Source organism: Sorex fumeus, unplaced genomic scaffold (genome assembly GCF_029834395.1).
Source record: "Sorex fumeus unplaced genomic scaffold, SorFum_2.1 ptg000009l, whole genome shotgun sequence".
NCBI lineage: Eukaryota > Metazoa > Chordata > Mammalia > Eulipotyphla > Soricidae > Sorex > Sorex fumeus.
Genome location: NW_026606066.1, coordinates 27,914,822 through 27,935,348, shown reverse-complemented (window position 1 = coordinate 27,935,348; position 20,527 = coordinate 27,914,822). Strand labels below are relative to the sequence as shown.

The 20,527-nt window shown below is 39.1% G+C and overlaps 1 protein-coding gene across 1 annotated transcript in view; it reads left to right on the top strand.

Moving 5' to 3' along the window:
• The window catches only part of ATF2 (activating transcription factor 2), a 76,386-nt gene that overhangs the window by 26,505 nt on the left and 29,354 nt on the right, over positions 1-20,527 (top strand). The window contains exons 5-10 of the mRNA XM_056110222.1: positions 3,520-3,616; positions 6,710-6,828; positions 6,956-7,084; positions 13,914-14,092; positions 14,655-14,769; positions 15,710-15,796. Coding sequence (XP_055966197.1) covers positions 3,520-3,616; positions 6,710-6,828; positions 6,956-7,084; positions 13,914-14,092; positions 14,655-14,769; positions 15,710-15,796 — 726 coding nt within the window. The remainder of the gene's footprint in view (positions 1-3,519; positions 3,617-6,709; positions 6,829-6,955; positions 7,085-13,913; positions 14,093-14,654; positions 14,770-15,709; positions 15,797-20,527) is intronic.

The window sequence follows — 20,527 nt, the reverse complement described above, 5'->3', positions numbered from 1 at the left end:
GTTTTATAATTTAGTTGTACCTGTTTATTCTCTTAAGTAGGGTTCATCTATAACATGGCTGTGAATACATGAGTTAAATGATCAGTGACTGATTTCTAGCAAAGTATTATGGTACCAATGATAAATTTCTAGAAGCCCATTTCTCAAATATCAGGGCTTAACATCTTATGGAAGCAGCTGATGCACCTCCCTCCCATCACAGTGACCCTTTTCCATCTTTATTATCTTTTGTAACCCCTTCCCTACATGTTACAGTGATTGGGGGGTTGCACACATGTCTGGTTCAGTGTTTGCATATTCTAGTTAGGCTTACCCCAGGTCATGCATCAGGTTGTGGTGCTAGCAGAGGCTTGCTTTCTTCACTGGTGGTACGAGCGCATGTGCTGACTAGATGGTGCACTCTTCATGTTTTTGGTTGTAGTATTCTCCAGCATGTCAGTGAGGCACCCAGTGCCCTGTGGGGGTTATACCCCTGCAGGGGTCACAGTGCTCATGTTTTCTTTTTAATTGCAGTGTCCCCTGGGGTTTGCACCTCTTTGTTGTGATGTTTGCAATACATCTGGAAATCACTTGTGCTGGGAACCACAGACAGTAATTCTGCCAGGATCAGGTTTTTTGTATGTGCCGCACAGGGGATTGAGCTCATGGCCAAACACTTGCAAGGCAGGCATTCTAAGCCACTGTGCTATTTCTCCAGGCTCCAGTTTTTCAAATTTTTAGTGAGATCGTTATATATTCTACCTGAGACTTAGCCAGAAAAAATTCCTTGTTGGCTCTCTTTTCCATTATTTATTCCACTGTATGTTCAAAGTCTTAGTTACTTAAACTGCTTTTCCACATCTGCAATATTTTGTATTAGAGTTGAACTTTGAATTACCTGAAGAGATTAATTGAATTCAGTATATTGGTATTATTACTAGTAATAATACTCCAATGCTAGCAATATTAGAGTTTTTCTACAAAACTTTGTCTGGGATAGCAGTTTAAATAGTTCTGCAGAAGCAATAGCATATAGTAGCTACTTTGTATTTGTTAAAAAATATATTTCCTTCATCTGTATTTTTATATCTGTTTATATTATTTATATCCCCTTTCCAAGCAGCTCCCTGTTGTCAAGACTTTTTTCGATACTGTCTTTTAAGTTTCTATTAGAAATGAATCTTCTCAACCTTGTTACCAACTTCGGTTTTACTACCCTGGTTTCAAGTGCCAATTGTAGTGTATTTCCTCTTTGTGAATAAATAAAATACTACTGTAGGTCAATAGTGTCTTCATAAATAACATTTAAGAAAATTCCATTTAATTTGCAGGTGTGATATATATTTTGCATGAAATTTTAATATTTCTTGCTAATGTTCATGTGATTGTAAATACTTTAAAATAATTTTAGTTTGTTCCTTTTCTCAATACCAGTCAGTGGGGCCAGAGAGGTGGTAAAGGGTATAAGACACTTGCCTTGCATGCAACCGAACTCGGTTCAAATCCCCTGTAGTGCATATGGGTTGCAAGCATTGCTGGGAGGAACCTTTGAGCAGCACAGAGAGGTGTAAGCTCTGAGCATCACTGGATGTGGCCCAAAAATCCAAGCCTAGGCACTGTGCCAAGTCTGATGAAGTGTGAATGAGCGGGATTTTCCAGACTGAGGGTTGCTGGACCAATAGGTATTTAGTGTCATATAAATGTTTGTGTGTATATATGAGTGTGTGTGTGTGTGTGTGTGTACACACATTTCTATGACACCGAATACCTATCATATTTAAATATATTTAAATTTAGAATACAGATTATAATAAAAAAGTTGTTCCTTTACAGTGTTTTAAGGTAATTCTAGTGCTACTATTATTAGTTGCATCAGAAGATATAGTGAATTGGGTAGGGTTGGAAGAATCACAGAGAAGATACTCTTTTTGATGTTCTAGGATACAGTTTGTTGAGTGTATTCATTCTACTACCTCCTTTTCAGAAACAAAATCACTCAGTTTCTCCTTGAGCATCCATCTACTTTAAGTGAACAAAGTGCCCCCCAGTTGTACCCAACAGAGTTGTACTCTGAGGGTGGTATTGCCCACCTTGGGAAATCACTGTTGTAGGGGAATCAAGTTGAAATATATATAATTTTATCATCCCTGTGTATATAGGTGAGAGTAAATTTGGATCTCTTGGCATAACAGGTTATAATCGTTATGAAATAACAAGTAACTATTTTGTTCTGCAAATATTACTCCGTAAGGAGTGTCTTCATCAAGGTTGATGCTAGACATAATCAGGAGATATTTAAACAAAGCATTATTGTGTTGCAGTCATAAATATCATATAGCCACTATCCATGATAAGTGTAGCACTGCAGCACTGTCCTCCCATTGTTCATCGATTTGCTCGAGCAGGCACCAGTAACGTCTCCATTGTGAGACTTGTTACTGTTTTTGGCATATTGAATACACCACAGGGAGCTTGCCAGGCCCTGCTATGCGGGCGGGATACTCTTGGTAGCTTGCCGGGCTCTGACAGAGGAATCAATCCCAGGTTGACTGCGTGCAAGGCAAACACCCTACATGCCATGCTACCGCTTCAGCCCATGATAAGTGTACCTTAAATAATTTTTTTAATGTAAGAACTGTAATCTAAAATTATTTTATTGTACTATTTTTTTTCTAAAATTATTTTTAAAATAACTTCAGTGATCTAAGTTAAAAAATACAATTTTAGGGAGCCACACAGATATAGTAGGTAAGGCACTTCCTACGTGCAGCCAGCTGTTGGTCAGTCAGCATATGGTCCTCAGAGCATTGCCTGAAAACAGCTAGGAGTAATCACTGAGTACTACCAACTGTGGCTCAGTGCACACCCACCCCCCATAATACAATTTTTGAGTTAAGGAAATGGCCCAAAGGGTTAGAGCACATACCTTGCTAGCTGGAGGCCTGGGTTCTATCCCTAACCACCATGCTAGGAGTAGCATTCGAGCACCGATAGATGTGACCCAACCCCTCCCCAATTAATTGTGTTTTAAAATGAACTGATTGGCTGCTGTTTCTTCATTGGATTAAAACAGAGATCTAAAGAACTCAGCACACTTCTTAATTTGTCCACGTGTACTATTTCATAAGAAAATTCTCATTTAAATGTGGTAAGTAAACAGAAATGTCAATAGGTTTAGTTCTTTCTCCAAAAATCATTGTAGAGTGGAACATATATTTCTGCTGATTGCTTTATTCTACAACAACAAATCAACCAATAATGGTCGAGTTGCAGTGTTCCAAATGAAATTTATTTCTTTGCAACGTTTGGTCTTTAGTGACCTAGTAATAATACCGTTTTTTGCTTATTCTTGGATAATAGGTTTCTCTGTCATTATTTAAAATCTAGTATGTTTATCTGTACTAACAATAGATTCTTTTATAGTTAAACTATTTCATTGTTAATGGTGGTTTTACATGTTGTGGAAATGAATTTCCTTATCATTTTACTTATTTGATCAAATTGAAAATCTTAACTGTATTTTAAAACTTTCTGCCACAGCGTTTTACCAACGAGGATCATTTGGCTGTCCATAAACATAAACATGAGATGACACTGAAATTTGGTCCAGCACGTAATGACAGTGTCATTGTGGCTGGTTAGTATATGCTTTTATTAATAGCTTATATACATATTTCACCTGGAATGTGCACAATTTTGTGTATTCTCTGTAAATAATATAGTCTGGTGATATTCCAATGACTTCATATTCAGTAAATGTTGGCAACATGTATTTTACCCATTACATTTCCATGTTTACTTCTGACCACTCATTTTAATTTAAATTTCAATGTCAGTTTTGTAGAAGTTATTTATAACACTGGGAGCATTCATGCCATCTCCATAGTTTACATTTAAAGACTCATTCAACTAATGTGTATAGTCAATGTTTCTTTTAGCTGTTTACACCTGCTTTATAATGCTGTGTGAAGACAGAAAATAATCAAGCTCCTGTTGCAGAAGAGCAATTAGCAGACTTGTTCATTAGTGTTTCTTTCAGAACTGACCATTAGTGTTAGTAATCTGATTTAAGTGGGCCTTAAATTCAGTCAGTGCTCTTTTTAAAGTTTGTTGATCCTATATGAACTTATAGCATCAACTAAGCAGATGATTATCTTGCAGATTATGTGAAAGAGGAGCCTATTTCATGCATTGGTTTATTGTCTTTCCATGCTGTTTTTTGTACTTAAATATATATTCACACATCTATTTATATACACACTATAAGATACTTCATTTTTTGTGTATTTTCTAAGTAAAATTATAAGAAAAATTATGAAATTTCTATAAATTTCAGATCTCTTTGTCATATTTAAAGAATACCATAAATACCAAATTCAATTCTTCCCTTTTGTAAAATTTAGACTATAATATTTGTAAATGTGGAACTGTGCCTGCATACTGAAGTTAATTGGTATTTTAAAATTGTTGCTCATCATAGAGATTAATTTGTAGCAGTTGTATCTTTGAGGCAAATATTAGATGTCTCCTGAATTTGCAGTAATTTTATAATAAAAAGACTGGAAATAATAAAAAGTTGATAATTTATCAAAAACTACTTTGAGAAAATAAGGGAACTTTTGGCACATCTGTGTTTTTCCACAAGTTTAAAAGAAGTAGAAAAGAGTGAAGTATGCATTTCTTTAGACTACTGTGAATCAGTTTTTTAGAACTGGAACCATACAAATAGTCAAGCAAAATAACACCAATCTGGAAAGTTTGCCTCTTAGGTATGGAAGGTCCTTGCTTCCCTGAAACTTCATACCTTAGAGATGAAATTCCCAGACTTATTTGGTCTTAAGTTCCCCTGGAAGTGTAACTTTGTTAAGCAACAAACAGAAAGAGCCTCCCAGTCCCACCAGAGTTGAGCAGGAGAGGTACTAACAGCAGATAGGGCTCTTGCCTTGCATGCAGCTAACCTAGGTTCAGTTCCAGATGCCAAATATAGTCCCACAAACCCTGCCAAGAGTGAGCCCTGAGCATCGCCAGGTATGACACAAAAAGCAAACCCAAACCAGTTCTACCTGAGTCTTCTACTGCACCCCCTTCCCATCTTTTCAGTACCCCTTCCTTATTCCCAGGTGGTATCACCTATTTTGGCAAACACTGCCTTTTTAACAATTTCTGTGTTACTTTAAAATTCAAAATTGTTAGGGACTGGTTTCTAGCAATTACTTTCCTATTTCTGTTTAGTACAACAGAAAAATGCAAAAACAGCATTTGACATTTTTTTAATACACGTTGAGAATTTTAGTATTGTCTGTTTAAATGCAGTTTATGATGTGTGTGGTATATATTTGATGACCAAAAGCCATAAGCCATTTGCATGTCTTAAGTGATTATGCCTGTGTTACCTTTTTAACCTTCAGCATTTCAGTAACTATTATAAAAGTTAATTTATGTGTATGTATTGGATTTTTAAGATATTTCTTTTTCTTTAACACATACTTGGATCCTTCTATTAAGCTAGATAGACAGATCTTTGGGTATAAACAAAAGAGTCAAAAATTTATATTTGGCATACAAATTCAGTCATGATGAACTAACTGCTATATCTACCTGCACTAGCCCTACTGTTATCTGATATTTCAAGTCTTTTACAGGTAAAAGGAAAGGATATATACTACAATGTCTCCAATGACTATTTAGAACAAGAGTTATTCTGATAGTAGAAATAATGACTAATTTTATTAACATGTGATAGGTTGTTTTAATGGTTATTATACTTCTATGTACTAAACATATTAGTACTTAAGATACAAGTTTGAGGAAGCACAAGTTTAAAGATGCCTTAATTTTTGTTTCACAAATGACTTCATAAGTATTTTATATCTAGAATCCTCCTCATGGAGACTTAAAATTGGTGCTCTAAAATATATAAAATGAGAGTAGAGTTTTTAACTGCTACCTATTCTGATCAATATATTTAGCATGGGAAATAGTAAGATTCAGTGGGTAAAATCCATAGACTTGTTGATTTTATTTCAACATGCATTTTTAACTGGTGTGTGTTCTATACCTGTTCATGGGTACACAGCATGAACACATTCAGATATAGGGGAAAAAATCAGGTTGGTGAGAAATTGAATAGACTATTCCTTTGTTGTCTTAAAATTAACCTAGAGCATTCTATAAATATTAAACACTTACATAGCCCCTCATACCGAAATTGAAGAATACATTACTATAGAAAAAATGGCTTCAATCGATAGTACCCAGGAGGATATTATTTTATTCTGTTTTTGTTTTAGGCTTTCTAACCTTTTTTTTTTTTATTATTTTGATCTATTTAATAAAGGTTCTATTTTAGCCTAAGCTTGATAAATCATAAACTCTAGTAGAAGGACCTACTTACATGAGCATACATGCTCTTATCCTACTTTCCCCCGAATAGCATGTATTTTAAAATTAACTATTATAAATTTTAAAAAATTACTGCTATTAAATGATCTGAGCAGAAGATGGTTTATATCACTCTGCTCAGGAATAGACTAAGGACTTCTTTCTTTTATGGTTTAAAGTTGGAGGAAATACAAACTTAACCAGTTTTGTTTGCTTTAAAGGAAGAGGTCTTTCCAAAGAGAAAATTAACAGTTTACTGAACCAGTCCTGCTAATTTATTGATTTACGAGGTATAGTTTGCATTCTTGTATATATTTAACTGTATATGATTACTTGATATTTATTTCAGATCAGACCCCAACACCAACAAGATTCTTGAAAAACTGTGAAGAAGTGGGTTTGTTTAATGAGTTGGCAAGTCCATTTGAGAATGAATTCAAGAAAGCCTCAGAAGACGACATTAAAAAAGTATGTGAACTATGAAAAAACAGCCTTAGTACTTCTGACTGAATAGAAGCAGTTTATACTTCCTGCTTCTTAGTTAAGATGTACTGGATATTTTAAACTCCTAATAATTTTTCTGTTTGTGTTTTAGATGCCTCTAGATTTATCCCCTCTTGCAACACCCATCATAAGAAGCAAAATTGAGGAGCCCTCTGTTGTAGAAACAACTCACCAAGATAGTCCTTTACCTCACCCAGAGTCTACTACCAGTGATGACAAGGTCAGACATTTACATTTATACTATAAAAATCAAATAAGGGGGAAATTCAGTGTCCCAAGTAAAGTTGAATATTTATCAGAATTTAAGTTCCTTAACCCCTATTTTCTTTCTGTCACCATTACATGCAGAAAAATTCCAGGGAAAAAGTCAGTTTGAAGTAAAACTTTTAAAAGAATACAAATTTAAATTTTCCTGGGGCTTACTATTTTATTTTTAGCTAGTTATGTATATATAATGATAGGATTAATTAAGAATACTTAAAATTAAAAATATTGGCCAGAAAGGTAGTATAGAGGTTAAGACACTTGCCTCGCATGCAGCTGTGGCAGTGACGGTTCTGATTCCAGTATCCCATATGATCCCTAGCCCCACCAGAGTCAGGAGTGACCCGCCAAAAAAGCTATCTAAATATGGGTTATTTGGGCTTTTAGCTGAGAAAAAACATACATACTCATTCTCAGCAATATAAATCTTTGACAAGAAAAAAAGTAAGATTATAATCACACTGTCTCAGTGTAGACCTATCATGGTGACTCAACGCCTTGTTCTTGAATCTTTTATATCTTGACAATTTATATGTACCGGGGCTGTAGTGTATGCTAAGTTATTATCATTTTCTTGATCACTTCATTTGTAAGCAAAGAGTGAACATTTATTTTGGGGAAGTGCCATGCAGGGTGCAGTGAAAGGGTAGTAGGATACATAGAGGGAACAGCATTCTGTTCCTAATTACTGGGCTTCTGCCTTGGCAGAGGGACTATAAGAAAAGTAGAATTAACTTTTCACCTCTATTTTGTATACATATTTTCCTCTATTTTGTGTCTATTTTTTTTGTTTCCTGGTTATAGAAGTGCACTCTCAGGGGTCAGGAAGATAGCCCGATGTGGAGGTCCTTGAGTTTGATCCTGGCATCACATATTCCCTACTCTACTTCCCCTCATGGTTAGCCCTTGTGTCTCCTGAACCAAACACTGACCTGACAGCTTGCACTTCTGAGCCAAGCAGGTATTCCTAGCAGGGGCCCAGAGGCCCTCCAGTCCCACTGGGGTATGGCCACTATGAAAAAAGTGCACTCGGGCTGGGATTGTAACAACTGGTAGAGTACATCCCATAGATGTGCAAGGCTCTGATTTTGTTGCCCCACACATGTTGCCTCCTTCCCCACCGTAGGATGTGGTCAGAGTAGCTCCCTGAGCACTTTTAGTATTTGGTCCCACACAGGGTTTTTTTTTTTTTTAAGTATACTTTCAGAGTCTGGAAAGGGAGTGCAGGAGTTATGTCACATGCTTTGTATGAGGCTCATGCCTGGTTTGATATCCAACATCACGTCCCCCCCCCCTCCCCCCCCCCCGCTCCAAACACACCCCCCATCCCATGCATCATATCAGCTGATGGCCCAGGTAATCTCCAGCATTGCAGAGTGCAGGCAGCACAGCATCCCCGGGCTCCTGCATTGAATCTATTCAGTACGCCAGGCAGGTCTCTGGGCTATTTGAGCACTGCTTGGAAGCAGCCCTCCTAGTGCATTTTCTGTATAAAAATTATTAAAACACAGGAAAATAATAACAGAATTGCCTGTTAGCCTATAATGGGGAAATAAGAATTACTAATAATTCAGAACATTTTTCTAAGATAGAATAGGTGTAGAGATACTAGTAGAATAGGTACAGGTGTATATACCTGTAGAATAGGTGGAGATATACTAGTTCATTTATATTGTATTTTAGACATTTATTGTTAATGATTTTTTACTGTGCATTAGATATTTTCAGTCTTGGTGCTGTAGCCAATGCCAGGCATTCAAGACCACAGACTCCCAGTTGCCATTGAGGTCTGCTTGACCTCAGAACCATATTTGGGACCAGGCAAATGTGACTCTTAATTTTTAGTTGCTGCTCAGGCTGGCTTAAACATGGCTCCCTCCCAGACCCTTGTGGAAAACCAGATAGAATAGGGATGGAGAAACTCCTCTGTCCTGACAGCAGCCTGTAAGGAATTCATACTGCAACAGCCATACAAGCCATCAGAACAGTACTTCAGACGACAATCTTCATGATGCCCACTGAAGTGAGATTAATGTAATGTCAGGAAGTACCAAAAGAGTTCAAGCAGAAATCATGGATTTAAGGTAGAATAGCTGAACTAAAAAAATACTGTAGAAGATCTCAACAGCAGAAAGGAAGAAGCCCAAAATTGAATCTCTGAACTTAAGGATACAGTTGTGGAAGCTATCCAGAAAGACTAGCCAAAAGAAGAAAGACTTCATTAGTTTTTGTTTTTGGGTCCCACCGAGCTTGCTTAGGGCTTTCTCCTGACTGTGCTTTGAGAACATTCCTAGCAGTGCCTGGGGAACCATATGTTGTGTGGGGATAAGCCAAGGTCAGCCATGTGCCCTATCTGCTGTACTATCTCTCTGAAGATAGTGTGAGAGCTTATGAGACAGCATCAGGAGGATCAGCATTTACATCATAGGGGTTCCAGAAGGAAAAGGGAAAGAAAGAGGCAGAAGTCTCATTTGAAGAAATAATAACCAGGATTTCCCCAAGCTGAGGAAGGAGTTAGGTTCTCAGATACTGGAAACGCAGGTCTCTTTTTGGACAAAACCCAAAACAAAATTAACATGAGAAAAACAAGGGGCCATAAAGATAGCTGAAACAGGTGGAAAACTTGTCTTGCATGTGCTTGGCTCCAAGTTTAATTGTCGACCCCACATACCTTCTTGCCCCAGTACTCCTAGGTGTTGCCCTGGTGTCCACCAGCACTGCTGAGTGGCCCTTAGGGGCTTCCCAGTACTGCTGGGCCAGAACCACATACCCAAATTTTGCCTGGTCCCCAGAACAGAGCTTGGGAGCCTCCTAAGTCCCCTGCCCTCCTGCAAATGAAATAAAGTGAAAGATAAAGAGAATCCTTAAAGTAGGAAGAGAAAAGCAGAGTCACATAAGGGATTGTGAGTCAGTGAGATTTCTGGGCAGAAATTCTGTGGTGATCAGAGAGATAGCAAGGAACTAAGGTTGTAACCTTGCATGTACCTGACCCCAGTTCAATTCTTAGCACCACATCTGGTTTGCTGAACACCACCTGGAGATATCCTTGAGCATAGAGCTAAGAGTAAGCTCTAATCACAGTTAAGTGTGATTCCTGTCCCCACAACACTAACCACCACACCCACCAAAAAGCAACTTTTGGGGATGAAAGAGAAAGGCATTATATATATGCAAAATGCTGATTGAAAAACACCATCCAGGAACACCTTACCCATCTAGTTTACCTCAAGATACGAAGCTTTTTAGATAATAGTCAAAGAATTCTTTGCCACTAACTCTCCTAAGAAAGGGAAACTCCATTCAGGAGCAGTATACCCATCATAATGTGGGAGAGGAAGAGAGTCATGATGGCTTCTTTTAAAATCAACTTAATATTTATTTGCTTTCAGTTTAAAGTAGACTGAAGACCTTAGTTGTTAACTTCGTGATAACCTCAAAACAAAAGTACTTAGACTACACAAACTAGAAGCAAATATATCTGAATCACTATATAAAAGATACACGATAAAGTACAAGGGAAGAAAGTAAAAGACATACAAAACAACAAAGATATACTGCAGTTTTAACACCCAGAATCTATGAAGAAAAATGGCATTGCATTCTTATAATCAGTAATATCACTCAACAGCAATATCATCAAATGGTACAGAGTGATAAAATGGATTAGGAAGCAAAACCTATTTGCCAGATACCTACTTAAGTTCCAAACATAAGCATAAGTTTAAAAAGGTTGGAGGGTAAGGGAAATAACAGAGGGAACTGATGCACAGGGTCCCAGGTTTGGCTCCTGTAACTACGTAGCCTCCTGAGCGGTATTGGGTCTATCCCTGCTGGGGAGGCTTCCTGTATACAATAGTGAGAGTAATAATAACAGGTAAAATGTTGGAAGGGAACATTACAAACAAATGGCGGCTTTGAAAAAACAGGAACAGTTCTATCGGATAAAATAGACTTAAAACTGAAAGATAGCAAGATGATGAATCAATCCCTTAACCTCATTAAAATAAATGTACCAAATGAAAGACCATCAGAATAAATAAATGTTTTGTTAACACACCTGAAGACAGACATTGACAATATCACCATTACAAATAGGAAACTGTATCCCACTCTCACTAATACTCAGATCCACCAGGCAAAATTAGCAAGGAGACACCAGCCATAAATGAAGGGATGTACTAGGTGGGCCTTCCAGAGCTCTTCACCTTGAATGAGGCCCAGTGCACATGCTTAAGTGCACATTTGCTATGTAGGAGACATGCCAGGAGACAACGCCATATTGTAGGACACAATACAAGTGTCAGTAAATTCCTGTAAATTAAAACCGCATCTACCTTTTCAGATCTTGATACTCAAAACTAGAAATCAGCTATAAAGAGAAGACTGGGAGCGGGTATGGTGCCGCCAGGAGGTCAGTCTGTGCCTGTGAGGCAAGTGCATCAGCAGCCTGATGGCGCCTTCAGACTTCCAGATACCCCAAAATTGCTGCTGTGCCTCTGGCCAGGCCCCAAAAACTTGGGGCGAAGTTTACCAAGAAAGTAAAATGGCCAAAAGTTAGGTATGTGGGAGACATACCCACAAACCACCTCCGGCTCAGCTGTTGGAGGCATGGCCCCTCTGGTTCCTGATTGAACTGCTTAAGGCCATGATCCCAGAGACTCAGAAACAAATCTTGAAACCCAATGGCTTTTGGCAGAAATGCGTTCGGTTCCTGCAGTAGGTTACCGGCACTGGGCCACCCCAGGTAGGAATAGGTTTGTGCCTTGGCCTGTTCCCCCTGGCAGCCCAGAAGCCACTGGACAGTCAGGTTTGGGCCCGCAGTGACAAGACACCCGGGGCCTCACGGGATGGGGGTGGAGCCACCCCTTTCCTTCCCGTCCCAATGAGACCCCGACTCGCAGCCCACGAACGGCCTTTCTGGCTCCTGATCCAGCTGCTTAACGGCCATGATCCCAGAGACTCATAAATCTCGAAACCTAGCAGCTTTTGGCAGAAATGCGTCCAGACCCTGCACTAGGTTACTGTCGCCAGGCCACTCCAGGGGGGAAAGGGTGCTGTCCCTCCACCTGCTCCCCCTTGGTGCCTCGATGGCCACCATCCACCAAAGACCATTGGACAGTCAGGTTTGGGCCCGCAGTGATGAGACACGCGGCACCTCACAGGATTGGGATGGAGCTGGCCCTTTCCGAGCCGGCCCTTTCCTCCCTGTCCCTTTCTTCCCTGTCCCAACCAGAGCCGACTCGCTGCCCACAAATGGCCTCTCTGCTCCTGATCAAGCTGCTTAACAGCCGTGATCCCAGAGACTCAGGAACAAATCTCGGAACCTAGAGGTTTTGGCAAAAATCCCTCCAGATTTAATTGTTAAAATTTTGGAATTTGAAAATCGCGTGGTCACTATTGCAGCCATGCAACATCATGTGTTATTCATTACCAGCAATAGAAAAAAATTGTTTACTGTTGCCTTTTCGGCAGATCTGAGTGTTGGGGTAAAATCCCAAATAATAATGGTGGGTCTGGTGTCAAAATATTGAATGTAATCAAAGTAGAGAGAGAGTAATGTGGAAATCATCTGCCCCACAGGTAGGGGTAGGGTGTGGGATGGGGATATACTGGGGTTGTTGGGGGTGGAGAATGGGCACTGGTGAAGGTACAGTTGTTTCATTGTATGACCGAGACTTAAACCCGAAAGCTTTGTAACTGCTTTCACGGTGATTCAATAAATAAAATTATAAAAAATGGAAAAAAAAGACTGGGAAAACATTAATTTATGGGGACTGTAAACAAAATGCTACTGAATAATTTTTGTGTTGGTGAAGAAGTCAGAGGAAATAAAATTCTTGGAAACAAATGAAAATAAAGACATGAGCAATTAGAATGTGGGAAACATGTTTTAAAAAAGAAAGAGGGAAGTTCACAGGTTATCTGAGGAAAAACAAGAAAAATTTCAATCTACAATAAGAGTAAGGAACTGAAAAATGAAAACTAGGCAGTAGTAAAAGGGAGGAAATAATAAAATTAGAGCAGAAATAAATGAGTCAGAGCCTTAAAAAAGACAATGTAGATCTCAATGAGAGCGAGACGTCATTCTTTGCAAGGATGTACAAAATGGACTACTCCTTAATCTAAGCTCCTTAAGAATAAAAGAGAGAACCCAATAAATAGAAATAAAAGGGGACAGACCCAGAGGTGGCTCAGTGACAAAAAGTGCCTGGCCTAGACACCTGAGACTGTGAGTTAGGGCCCCAGTGTTGATTGCGTGCACAGGGTGCTGCCCCAGCAGCTCTTATAGTTGCGACCCTCACCATGGAATATGGGGTCTCTGGCATGCTGCACCCAGCTGTGCACAACCCTTAATAAACGCCACACCTGAAAAAATGCGTGAGCACCACCACAATCTGCCGGCAGACATTATGACCAGGGTCCGTTAGCATCACAATTGGAGGGTGCAGTCATGTGCAGCCCCTGGTATGTGAACGTCACATCCAAGTGTGTGAGCGGCACAGCCAGATGTGTGTGTGACCTCTAGTCATCACAGCAACAGTGAAGTGAAGGAGAATAAACGAAAGGGGAGAACTCACAGCCAAACCACATAATCGACTTGGTTGTTTTTCTTTTTTAGGATTAAAAAAAGTTTTTTTAATTAAGACATAAGATTACAAAGTTGTTCATGACTGAGTTTCAGACTTACAATGTTCCAACACCCATCCCTTCCCCAGTGTACTTTTCCCGCCAACAACTGACTTGTAGTTTTTAATTCCGTTTCATCATATCTCATTATTACATAGGAAGTACCATTGGCACAAACTGCACAGCCCACATCAGCTATTGTTCGTCCAGCATCGTTACAGGTTCCCAATGTCCTGCTTACAAGTTCAGACTCAAGTGTGATTATTCAGCAGGCAGTACCTTCACCAACCTCAAGTACTGTAATCACCCAGGCACCATCCTCTAATAGGCCAATTGTGTAAGTGATTTGGACTTACCGTTGTAACTATTTAGAATTGTTGCATTTTTCTTAAGGTGTTTTCTAATACACATATTTACTCAAAATTATGAACTCAGTTGACTGTGTGTACCCAATATTCTGCTTGCTTCTATTTTTTAAGAAAAGTTGAATATAAATATAAGTCTTTATTTATAGAAAAACAATATTCAATAGATTGAAAAAATAAATTTCGAAAACATAAAATCAGAGTTTGAGTTTAACAGTGATTTCTTTTGTGATATTTTACACAAAATACAGTTTTCTTTTAGTGACATTGTTTTTAGTTCTTAAAGGTAATTCTTAAGTATTTTGTAAAGATTTTTCTCATTTAGTATTTTAGAGAATGTCCTATGTGAATCTCTAAGTTCAGTTTTTTCCCATTTTTCATTATATGTTTAAAATACAGTTTAAAATAAAGTTTTCAATTGCTTTGCAATGATAAAATATTCGTACTCACATAGAAAATAAAGATACTTTTGTATTTTCAGGATGATTAGTAACGATTTCTAATCTTTAACTTTTCTTGTTTTTTCCCTGTTAGTCCTGTACCAGGCCCTTTTCCCCTGCTGTTACATCTTCCTAATGGACAAACCATGCCTGTCGCTATTCCTGCATCAATCACAAGTTCTAATGTGCACGTTCCAACTGCGGTTCCAGTAAGTTTAAAATGTAGACTTTTGGGGGGGGGAGAAAGGGCCAGGGTGGCACACATGGTACTTGGGAGCTATTCCTGGGTCCCTGTTGTACCAGGCTTTCAAAACCAACTCCAGCGTGTTGAGCTGTCTCTCTAACCCCAAATTTATATTTAAAAAGCCTTTATAGGGGCCAGAGCTATAGTACAGCAAGTATGGCACTTGCCTTGCATGCTGCTGACATGAGTTTGATTTCTGGCACCCCATATGGTCCCCCAGACCCTGCCAGAAGTGGTCCCTGAGTGCAAAGCCAGATGTAAGTCCTGATCACTGTTGGGTGTGCCCTAAATACTGGGGGAGTGGGGGGAGTCTTTGTAGGGGTCAGAGAAATAGTACTCTGGGTAAGAATGCCTTACATGCAGCTAGCCCTGATTTGATTCCTGGCACCATAAAAGGTCTCCAGAGCACTGCCAGGACTGATCCCTGAGCAAAGACTAGGTTTAAGCCCTCAGCACCATCAGTTATATAAGCCCTGAGCACTGCCATGTGTGCCCCCAGAACAAACAGTAAAAATTGAAGGCTAAGCAGATATTTCTAAGGAACTTGACAACTTTGAAGAACAAAGACCAATAGGATTCTTTTTTTTTTTTAAGTCTTTTTCCTCTTCTCTTCACTTGTATTACTTTATTCTTACTACCTAGAGATGCTCAGGGCTTATTCCTGGCTCTGCACTTTGGGATTACTCCTGAAGGGGCTCATGGGACCATGGTGTGTAAGGATCGAACCCAGGTTGGCAGTGTACAAGGCCTTACCAATTGGACTATCTCTTTGGCCGCAAGATCAGTTAAATTCTTAGTAGAATTTTCTGATTCATAAGTCTCAAATTATTTTACGGCCGTTGTGCACAGTGCCAGTATTTTAAAATGTACTCTCTAGCAGTTATTTTTTATTCTCTTCCACATAGCTTGTTCGACCAGTCACCATGGTGCCTAGTGTTCCAGGAATTCCAGGTCCTTCCTCCCCTCAACCAGTCCAGTCAGAAGCAAAAATGGTAAGATTTTATTCTCTGACTTTGTCTAGCATGTTGAAAATGTGTTTTTTCCATTAAAACTTAAATGTATAAGTTATGCTTCATAAAAATTTTGACCGTATACTATAGAAGAACAACAATTTTGGGAAAGAAAAGCTTCCATTTACATACCAACCCAGGGTTACTGACACTTTAACATAATTAGAGAGAATTTAAGTTAAGTTCTAGTTCTTTTGCCCGGCAAGCTACCGAGAGTATTGGATATGCCAGACACAGTAACAACAAAGTCTCCAATGGAGACGTTACTGGGCCCGCTCGAGCAAATCGACGATCAACGGGAGGGCCTTTACCTTTACCTTTACCTAGTTCTTAACAGAAGTTGGTCTGGTTTCTGACTGGCTTTCTTAAACAAACTCTCCTCCTAGTGGAGGCTAGGAATATTACAACTGAAGGTGGTGCTGATAGTGGTTTTAAATAGTGGTAGCACTGTAAGCACTGTCCTTCCGTCTTTCATCGATTTGCTTGATCGGGCCCAGTAACGTCTCCATTGTGAGACTTGTACTGTGTTTGGCATATCGAATACATCACAGGGAACTTGCCAGGCTTTGCCGTGCGGGCGAAATAACTCTCGGTAGCTTGCAGGGCTCTCCGAGAGGGCCGGAGGAATTGAACCCGGGTCGGCTGCGTGCAAGGCAAACGCCCTACCCGCTGTGCTAACACAATATTAACATCAATTCTGAAGCAGCATACAAATTAGTCAGGGTTGCACATAATATATAAGGGAAATCCAGAATTTTTTTTGTTTCAAGCACTAAAAACTTAGTATTTATATTTAAGGACAAGTTTTATGTAAGTAGTCAGGAAAGGGTTTTTTGTTTTATTGTTATTGTTGTTTGTTTTTTATTTGGGGCCAAACCTGGCTGTTTTCAGGGTCTGTTCCTGGCTCTGTGCTCAAGGATCACTCCTGACAGGGCTTGGGGGACCTTATGGGTTGCCAGGGACCCAACCCAGTCAGCCGTATGCTAGGTAAGCACCCTGCCTGCTGAACTATTTCTCTGACCCTTCTCAGTTATTTTTTAATAAGCCTTTCGTGTGTGAAATTTACATATAATACACAAGTTTTACCTATAGAACTGTGATAATGTATTGTTGGGGCTGGATATAAAGTATAGTGGGTAGGGTGCTTGCTTTACATTTAGCTGACCCTGGTTTGAACCTTAATACCGCATATGGTCCCCAAGCCTCACCAGGAATGATCCCTGAGCACCCTCGGGTATGGTCCCCAAAAATAAAAAAATAAAAAAATTTATAATCACATCTCAGCATAGAGCATTTTTTCCCTTCCCAAATAGTTCCCCTGTCCCTACTGTTCTGATATTTCTCACCAGCAGTTAGTTCTCAAACTTCATATAAATACATAATCACATTTAAATCACCACAGGCCTAAGTTAATTTTTTGTTCGTTTTTTTAAATTTTTTTTTTTTTTATAATTAAGGTACATGCTTATAATAACTCTAACTTGTATGGTTGGTAATGAAGGTGCAGTACAAAGTCACTGTACCTGCACCACCACCCAAGTACCCCAGACCTTCCGGCACTGTCCGTCAGTCCCTTTGAGTTCTCCTCTACCTTTCCCCATCCCTTCCCTGCTTGGTGATTTCCAGTTCTTCAGTCTAAGGCTAAAAGAATCTCACCATTTGATATTGTGTGTTTGAAATTTTATATATGCTGTTTGCTGCTTTTTATTGCTGAGGACAGTTTGATCACATGGATAAACCATAACTTCCCTATTTATTTTTCCATTGATGTTTTCTTTCTTCTGCATACTTAAATTTAATTTGCCTTCTTGTTTTAATTGTTTTGGGGGCCATACCCAGTGGTGCAGGGAGTATGAGGGGTATATGGTACCAGAGGTCAGACCCTGGATTTTACCATTTGAGCCACATCCCTTACTCTACTCCCAACGTGTTTAGATTCTTACAGTGGAAACAGTTAATTGAACCACCTCTTTTATAATGTAGGCACAGAAGGATAGACCTTTCTCTGTGCACAAATACTGATATGCTACTTTTGTAATCATTTACTTTACCTTATAACACTTAGTGTTTTGTGTTACATAGAAATGCTTTGTAGGGCTGGGAGATAACTCAAGGTCTAGAGGACATGTTTAGATGGCACAGGGCTCTGGGTTTTGTTCCCAAGTCCTACTGGGTTGGCCCTGCTGGCCCAAAAACCTAACTCAGGCTTGACACTACTGGGACAAGTATTGCTGGGATTTTCTCCCGTGTTCCCTGGAATTGCTGGGGAATCCCCACATAACTTAAAGTGCATTGCCAGATGGGAAAGAGGGCTCAAGAGGAGGAGCATAAGTCTTGCATGTGCAGGGCCCTGCATTTGAACCCCACTACCTCCGGCCCTGCCAGCTGTGGCCCTGATGACTGCCAGCACCGGGGGTAACCTGTCTAAAAAGCATGCATTGTCTGAGTTTTAAATACTTTGGGGTTTTTCTTATTTTTATTCTTTTCCTTATAACCACAGTGTGGTTTGGAAACATGCTACCGTTGATATTTTTGGACTCTATTTCTATTTTTAATATGCCATAGGTGTTCGGCTTATTGTGAAGATAATAGATATTGCAATGCTATTTAGCTAACATACAACGGCAACTTAACATGTCAGTTACCTGGAATGTAATTGAAAAATGTCAATTTCTAGGGAACTATAATTAGTTGGGTTTTTTTTTCCCCTCAGGAATCATTTCACACCTCAACATTGGTTTTGTATTTTAATCAAATATTATAGTTTGTTTTCCCTGACCCAAGGAATGAACATTTAGTAGCAGATTTATGAATTTTCAGTCTTGCATGTCATTACCATCAACAACTATCAATATTTGTTGCATAAAGGATGAAGCTACCAACTTTAGGGAACAAACCAGAATATTTTGGGTTTTTGTAGTTTAATCATATTTTATCTCAGCCTCATTAAATAGCTATTTCTGTTGTTGTTTAATAAACATGTCCTGGTACTGAGAAATTTAGCAGTTGTGATCTTTAGTTAATGAGTTTTCTTTCACTTCTTGGGAGGGGGAAAATATTTCTGATGATCCTCTAGAGTCTTACCTTTTCGGGAAGGCCTTTACTGATTTTTTTTAATTTAATTTTTATTTTTTTAAACAAATTGACATCGGCTCTGCAATTTTTGTTAATTAAACCACATTCAAGTGTGTGCTACCACTGGTAATGTGCTGGTGTCAGCATGTTAATATTGTATAAGTAAGATGATTTGGGAGGATATTTTTAATATAATTTAGTTTTGGGGCCACACCTGACAATACTCAGGGGCTGCTCCCAGCTCAGTGCTCAGGGAGTGGACCTTCTGTTCCAGGGATTAAACCCGGACCTCCTTCGTGTAAAACATCTGCTGCAGTCCATTGAGGCATCTCTGCAACCCTTTTTTTGTATTTTTAATACCATTAATGATGTTGAAATAATGATAATGAAAACAAGTTTTCAGAGATGAATTTTTTTTAAACCAGTATTTGCATTATTAAAGATATAAATTCAATAGCTTTTATGTTCTCAGGGCCAGGTTACAGATCTGTGTAATGAGCTTCTCTCTTTAAATTATTTATTTTTTTTTTTTTTTACTTTTTGGGTCACACCTGGCGATGCTCAGGGGTTATTCCTGGCTCTGCACTCAGGAATCACTCCTGGCGGTGCTCGCGGGACCATATGGGATGCTGGGATTCGAACCCAGGTTGGCCACGTGCAAGGCAAACTCCCTACCCGCTGTGCTATCATTCTGGTATTTTGAAGTGTCAGAGAGACCACACCTGACAGAGAAGGCAAGAGGGCCTTGTGGTGCCAGGGATCGAGCTCAGGATGTTTTATGTGTGCAAAGCACAGCACATCTTCATCCAAAATATTTAAATTGGAATTCAAGTCTAATGCATTACTCTCTATAGGTGGCTAGTACTCACTATATGTGGCTAGTTATCTTAAGTACATTTTATGTTCCTATTTATTTTTTGAAGGTTTTTAAATTTTTTTTATCAATTAGGTAGTGCTGGGGATTGAACTCAACACATGAGGCATGTGTTGTACCATCAGACCACATTCTAAAATACATACACATTCTAAGTTTGAATTAAAATGATGGTGTCAGGTTGGAAAGATACTTCAAAGGACTGAGTGGATGCATTGCATGTGGGGTACTTCAGTTTGATCCCCAACATTGCATGGTTCCTCAAACACCTGACTGGCACAAGTCTGTGAGCAGACAGGTAAGAATCAAAAACCAAATAAGTAAAATGTCAGTGATTTGAGTTTTGCAGGTGCTAAAAAAGGTTAAAGAGATAGTTGTATCATACCAGCTTTAAAATATTGAGGCTTGAATTTATATCCCAGTTTAAAGATAAATTTTTAGTAACCAGATAAATGACCATCTAGCTTGTTCTCTTTTCTGGGTGGGAGTGCTCCTGCGGTGTTTAGGGACCTTGGAGAAAACTCTTCGACATTCTTCTCAGGCAATTACATGTGGTTAAGAAATAATGTAATGACAGCCTTAGAACACATAAAAATCAGTAACACACTTCATGCTGAGAAATTTACTTGATCTTGTGGTGTAGGTATGTTTTTATTTGAAATTTTGTTTTGGTGACACATCGGTAGCACTTGAAGCTTACTCCTGGCTCCGTGCTCGGGGATCACTCCTGGAGGGCTCAGGAGGACCATATGAAATGTTGGAGA